The 7367-nt window shown below is 38.9% G+C and overlaps 1 protein-coding gene across 3 annotated transcripts in view; it reads left to right on the forward strand.

The window, feature by feature from the left end:
• PRKD3 (protein kinase D3) overlaps positions 1-6597 on the forward strand; it is a 63992-nt gene extending 57395 nt beyond the window's left edge. For all 3 annotated transcript variants that reach the window (XM_014600040.3, XM_006270015.4, XM_019500557.2), the window contains 3 exons: positions 138-405; positions 1226-1311; positions 3339-6597. In XM_014600040.3, coding sequence (XP_014455526.1) covers positions 138-405; positions 1226-1311; positions 3339-3512 — 528 coding nt within the window. In that variant the 3' untranslated portion in view covers positions 3513-6597. The remainder of the gene's footprint in view (positions 1-137; positions 406-1225; positions 1312-3338) is intronic.
• The last annotated feature ends 770 nt before the right edge of the window (positions 6598-7367 follow it).

Genomic DNA, 7367 nt, shown 5'->3' on the forward strand with positions numbered 1-7367 from the left:
CCATTTTATTGCATGATTAGCACCCTGATCACCTCAGAATTATAATTTATGTCAGGGGGTTTCTCTTTTGGGCAGTTGAACATCTATGAAGTCAACCAGAAGATTGTCAGTTTAACGGTTCTGTGCTACTTTTACAGGTGAAGTTGTGTGACTTTGGCTTTGCACGCATCATAGGTGAAAAGTCTTTTAGGCGCTCTGTGGTGGGAACCCCTGCTTATCTTGCCCCTGAAGTGCTCAGGAGTAAAGGTTACAATCGCTCTCTGGATATGTGGTCAGTGGGAGTTATCATCTATGTAAGCCTTAGTGGTACATTCCCATTTAATGAAGATGAAGATATAAATGATCAAATCCAAAATGCAGCATTTATGTATCCACCAAACCCTTGGAAGGAAATTTCTAGTGAAGGTAAAGAAATTGGAGCGAACACTTACAATATGTTCTTTAAAATTTTTATATTGTATAGCCTTTTTTGTTACATGTAGGTCTTTGGAATTAATTGTTTTTGAATTGCATTATGAGTTTGAGTCCCACACAAGTGTGAAAACTGTTGACAGCTTAATGACTCTCTGGCAAAGTAATGTAATAGATGTGAAAAATCTTGTTTAAACGTGTTTACATTTAAGTATTACTCTTGTGAAAAGAGGGACCAATGGATTTAATATCCAGATTTTTAGAAAGCTTTTTGATGAAAGTTGACACAATAGCTTATTTTATGAAAAAAATATAGCTTGGATAACTGCTGAGGTTAAAAACAGGAGAGCTAGAATTAAGGATGTGCATCTTTTCTGAAAGCCAGTAAAAGATTACATTTTGCAAGGCTATATGTTGTTTCATATTTTAAAATATGTTATTGACTATTTAAGTACAACTGTGTATGTACATCCAGATATACAGATGCATATAAAATATCGGCATATAGTTGGAATTTTGCTCTGGCACAATCTAAGTCCAGGATAGTTTGTATCTGGAGTTTTGGTCCAGTCCCTTGATTAAGTGGATGAACCAGAATATGCAGATCTAAAGCCAAACGTCACCAAGGTTTAGGATTGTTCATGCTTGGACCTATCACTTGTGTTTAGGCTTAGAAATCATTGGTATGATTCAGCTTCATAAAGATGGGCTATATATTTTGGGTCACCCTTTTGGTGTTGCATATACTTTAAATAGATTTGTATTAATGCTGTAAAATTGTTGAATGTTTTTTATTATTGTCTCTTCCTTTCAGCCATTGATTTAATCAACAATCTGCTTCAAGTGAAGATGAGGAAACGTTTCAGTGTTGACAAATCTCTTAGTCACCCATGGCTACAGGTAGAAACTAATGTCTCTTTTATTTGCTAGGCTAAGAGCTGTATGTAGTTCTGTCATTTTAGATTCAGAGAACTTTATAAAAGATTGATTTTATGTTTAAAATACTACTGCCATGCGTTGCAACCACTGAGGTGGCAACTAGAATAACACTTTAACATTGAATGTGCCCATTCCTTCTCCCCCCATATCTTTGGGAACCTTCCATCTCCTGATGGCTTCCTTCCTTATGTTGATAGGATTCTTGCTTGTACTTTCAAGGATTACTATAATGTTCTCATTAGAGGTCTGCCTTTTCCCCTTCAAAAGAACTATAAAAATCACCCTTGATTTGCATATAGAGATGACCTGTAACCAGAACAATATAGCACTGTTGTACATAGGAGAAGACAACTCATGGCTCCTTTCAGGGCCACAGTGGGTGGTCATAGTGATGGCAGAGCAGATAACTCTGCAGCAGGCCCTTAATAGTGTCGTACTGTCATCTACTTTGTATAATAGTGAGTGTTCCTTATGAATGCTTAATTACAGTGGCTGCGGGATGGTGAGCTCAGCTTGTGTGGGGAAATGTCTTAATGGCTGGGTACTGATCAAGGACTTTATCTGTACTTAGTGACTTACATAGTGAGGAGAGGATAATTGGAATGATATAGTGTGTCAGTTTTTTCTGTCTGTTCCAGACTTGATTTATTTCCTATCTAACAGTATGTAGAGTTTTGCCCATTATAGCCCAGTTCTTTTTCCCCTCAGTTCTGTCAATTATCAATACACGCAGCTTCACCAAGCATGTGCATGGATCTCAGGAACAGAACAAAGTGGAATTTGTAAAATGATTTGTACTCCTTTCAGAAGAGGCAACTTGTAACTGGGGGAAAGAGTTGAGAGAACTGCCAATGTGGTTTATGCTTGGCTTCTAGGACTGTGCGAAGTTTTGCCAGCTGTTTCGATTCGACACTGTTTTGACTAATTTTGAGCTTGAAACAGCGAAATCGAATCGAAACAAAAGGGCTTCGAAACAACAGCCTCAAAACAAAATGAGGTTAGTCGAAGTGTTTCGACAGTTTTGAAATGTTTTGAGTTTCAAAGCCAGCAGTGAGGTGGTGGGAGACAGGGCAAAACCAGGTCTGCAAAACCAGGCAGCAGCACCCAGGAGTGCAGCCCTGGCTCTCCCCGTCTCTCGCCGCTGGGCTGTGGGAAGCTGATCACAGCGCAGGGGAAGGGAACTGAGCCTGGGCTTGGTTCCCCTCCCAAGTGCTACGATTGGACTGGGGAAAGGAACTGAGCCTGATTTTTGCTCAGTTCCCAGCCCCAGTGCTTCGATTGGGCTGGGGTTGGGAAGTCAGCCTAGGTGGGTTGAGTTCAACCATCGTGCTGGGGAAAGGAACTGAGCCCAGCTGGGCTGACTTCCCATCCCCAGCCCGATGTACCACGGGGGATGGGAACTCAGCCCAACTGGGCTGAGCTCATTTCCCCAGTGGGATGGTTGGGTGAAATGTCGAATCAGCCTCACTGTTTGGATGAAGTGAAATGGAACAGCTGTTTCGACTCGAAATGAAATTTGAAACAAAACACTGTTTCGTTCAAACCTTGAAACTCAAGTCAAAATGGAACAGTGCTGTTTTGCACAGCCCTATTGGCTTCCTCTCTCTTCTTCATTTAATCTCAGTTTTTATGTCCAGGGAATTATGAAGAAAAAGCCCAATCAGTTCTTTGAGATTAATATTTTAATGGCAACGATAATATTTTTATATACATAATCTAATCTTAACCTAGTGTCACCGAGTTATTATATGTCTGCTTTAGAATCATTTACCTGTGATAAATTATAGATATTAAATTTAATTATAGAATTAAAATCGGAAGGATTGAATTTATTTCAGGTTAGGCTACTGCATGGGAACCTAGTCTCATTTTGATTGATCTTTGTCTTCCAGTTAATCATCTTCAATTAAAGCCTAGAGCTGCCAAATTTTTCTGACTATTGTGCTGCTATAAACTTTCTTGAACCAGTCCCCTTTTTGTTTTGAAAGGATTATCAGACTTGGCTTGACCTGAGAGAGTTTGAAACTCGCATTGGAGAGCGTTATATTACCCATGAGAGTGATGATGCTCGCTGGAAAGAACATGCTCATGAGCACAACCTTGAATACCCCCAACACTTCATTATGGCCCCAAATCCAGACGATATGGAAGAAGACCCTTAATTTTCATCGTGCTAACTGCATTACAGAAAGGCACTCCAGGCAGAAACTGATGCTGATACTCTCCTGAACAGCTGTTACTCCTTTGAATGATGTTCATTGATTCAGTCCCCAAACCATGAAGGATCCTGCACTGGCAGGCAGCTAGATGAAGTGATTTGAAATTTTTTTTTCTCCATCTCTTAACTTCAACTATGAAATGTGATCTGACAGTGGGATAAGCCCATAGCAAGTTAGGTAACATTTCACTAGCTACATGGTTACAAAGCCATTGCTGATGTGTAATGCATACAGACTGAATGTGTGGTGTGCGTTTTCCACGTTTTTGTAGCCTACGCAATAACAATTTTTTATTGTTTCCTACTCCCTTATTTACTAAGCCATAGAGTACTGTTTTCTAGTATTTAGATGCATCTCCCCTTTGCTAGGTTGTAAATTGTGGCAAGAGGCTGTAAAAACTCAATATTGCGTACCTTGACTAAATCGCATCAAAATATGTTGAATTAGGTTGTATACTCTGACAGGTGAAAGAACAGTTTGTTACTGTTAGGCTGGTTGCTTATAGCCCTATCAAATGGAAAGACCTTTCTCCAGATGTTGGAAGAAGATAGCAAGACCTCATTTTATGTTCCTAATGAATGTTAACTGACAATCTAAAGAAAAGACAATCAAAAATCCAGATAAGTCCCTAATGCTGTCTGTTAAAATAGAGTGATAAACCACAATAGGATGTGCATTAGTGTCCAAGATTTGCACGTGCCTTGGATAAATACCAATGGCGTTTGCCTTAACTTCCCATATAATACACAAATAGCTCACAAGGCTTTATGTAGCATATCCTTCCCTTGGGAAAATAGTTTCTTGTGGAAGGATGTGAAAAACTACAGAAACCGTATAAAACTCATTTCTTCTAGTTTGAATAACAAACATTTTAATATTGAGTACTCATTGTAGGTGCCCTGGACTTACCCTTTCACAAATATTTGTGGCCTAACAGGTGCTTTCTGTACTCCTTTTCTACTAAATGGAATTAGGGCCCTACTTCCAATTTCAAGAGAACACAAGTTGAAGTGGCTGCAGGCCTACATATGGCTGCTGCTGGGACAATAGAACAAAGCATCACTCTCTCCTAGTTCAGCCTACTACCACATTTTACTTTCCAGTCTTTCACCTACCTGCACTCCCCTCTCACCTTTTTTCCTCTGCTACTTTCCTTAACCCTGTAATTTTTATGAAACAACTTGTGAGGCCTAGACACTCCCAAGTAGCTTTTTAACAGACCTTGGTTTACAGATGCTCAGCCATTGAGTGCTGAAGCAGGATGGAAAGGAAGCTGCAGCTTCCTTCAGAAATGATGCTGCCAGAAGATAGGTTAGCATCCCAAGTCTGTGTGGTTTCAAGAAAATCCCGTGCCCAGTATTTTACATGGAGGCAGAAGGGGGAGAAAAATCTTCCTTCCATGTAACATTTTTTAGTTTGTTGAATGAGCATAGATTTTCTCTTTGCATCATGTGAATGCAGTTACATTGGGAGTTGATGCATGGTTCTGTATATCCCAGATAGCCACTCCCAGCTCTGAAACTGGAGTTAGCTTTGGACACCTCTATCATGGTTTTATTTTTTAAGTAAATACTCCTAGGTTTTAACTGCAAGGGCAGTAGAAACCTTTGCAGTCCCAGTTTCTTAGAAGAGCTAACTTTTTGTATTAAAATGTTAATTTTCCATTGTTGTTATTCAGGTAAGAGCAGGGAAGTAGATTTTTAATGATGGTTTTACAAAGTTGCTTCAGGGTTATCAGCTGTTCTTACATACACATGTGAACTGGCAGCGATATCAGCGGAAATGGCACAAATGCACATCTGAGAGTAGAACTGGGTCCATAACATACCCTTTTCCTGTTGGTCTTTCTCAGCCCAGATTCTGTTGCTCCATTTTGTACAGATCCATGTTGCAAGCAGCTTAATCCAGAGTCAAATTCTGAACTGTCTTCCCAAATGGGACAGCAGTCACCTTTACCCCATTACCTGGAATACTGGTTTGTTCCTGAGACTGTCATGTGATTGCTCCCTACAGCCATCAATGGGGTGATGTGCTCTGTACACTCCGTGCCTTACATACCCCATCTCCTAGCATGCTCATAGTTTCAGGCTAGTGCAGCGAGCTGCAATAGGACTTTATACATCATTCCTACACTGGGCAAATTCTCTCCCGTGTGTGCTGCTGAACCAGTGTAAAGGAATTACACTGGGAGATAAAATTTATTCTTTATCTTTGCAGCTTCATCCAGGGAAGTTTTACAGATTGGTCTTTCCATTGAGAGGAAGGAATAATTTTAATTTTTGAAGTAGAATGATAGCTTCTAGAGTTGTTGGGCTGCTAGCAACCAGTTTTTGGAAAAAGGAAAAATGTTTTCTTTTTTTAGCTGTCTCCATTTCTCAGGTGACAAATTTCAGAGATGCCATTCTTCCTTCAGCCTAGCTTCACTTCAGATGTGGTTGGGCTGCTTCTAAACTTTGACCTGATGTTGTTGAGTTAAATTATTTCAAGACCTTCAGTGGCATTTAAAGGCAGGGGCTGGAGGGGAGCACTGAAGCAGGCTTGGAGGAGAGGCTGGTTTTAATGGAGTAAGAGGCCTATGCTCCGTTTCCCCTCTGTGAAGTACTTCTTTCCAAAAATGAGCTACTCGGAATTCCCAGTTTCAATTAAAAGAATGAGAATTGGCTTAATATTAAAGTACAAATTGTTTAAAATTTAGATTTCATGAGGTTGGGAGATTATGGAGTTGAAAGTTAACCTACCAAAACCAAAAAATGTAGAAAAGGAATTATTAGTAAAATTTGCTCAGTTTTTCATGCCCCTTTCTCTTATCCTGTGACTTTTTCCTGGCGGTAGGAAGCATTTAAAAAAAAAAAAATCCTCCGCCAATGAAATACATTGCATTCATGCAAGTAGTGCTATGATGCTAGAAAAAAGCTCTTGTAAAACTTATAGCCTCAAAAGGACACTGTCAAGTACTTTTTATATTTTTATACTTCCCATTGTTTGTAAATATCCTCTGACAAGCTTGAAAATAAAATTTATTTCCCTATCAGATTTGTCCTGTTCCATTTGCATGAATTCCTTCCTTCCCTTGCTTTAAAATGTCCTTTGAAACAACTTTTTGTGTCTGTACTTGTGTTGATCCATTCATAGCTGTGGGAATCTGGTTAGTTTACTGCACCTACAAAACAAACAGCTCTTTAGCACAAATCTTATGAACAGTGACTTGGAAGATAATTCCTGACCCCTATATTTAGAATCCAGAGGACATTTCACAACTACTTTTAATATGTTACAATTTAATAGTAAAGTGTGTGAGGTTTTTGTAGTATCCCCTAATGGTAAATGTTTTGGATTTTCACTTTCATATTGCTGAATTCTGGATTATAGTCCAGTGTCCTCTTGTAGCAGTTTCTTCTTGTAGTTCATTCTTTTACCAAACCAGTAGAAATTCAGGAACATCCTATAGTTCAAATTTAAGAATTTTACACATTCCATTGCTATATTTAATTGCCTTTTTTAAAGCTTTGCTGAGTTCTAGATGCTACTATTTAATTTCGAATGCTGTAAGAGATCACTTATTTTAATTCTATATATATTTTTTGTTTAATGTCCTGAAGCTGTACCAGAATACTAGTGTATTCTCAATACTGCTACATAAGAGAAAGATGTAAAATCTTTTCTTCTTTTGTTTAAAGTCTATTAAAGAGCCTAATCTTTCATTAACATAACAACTCTTAAAGCTTGATTTAACTCCTGTTTACTGCAGTGGTGCAGAATCTGGCTTAGAACTGTGAGAAAGTGTATGCAGTAGATGCA

Source organism: Alligator mississippiensis, chromosome 1, assembly GCF_030867095.1.
Source record: "Alligator mississippiensis isolate rAllMis1 chromosome 1, rAllMis1, whole genome shotgun sequence".
NCBI classification, from domain to species: Eukaryota; Metazoa; Chordata; order Crocodylia; family Alligatoridae; genus Alligator; species Alligator mississippiensis.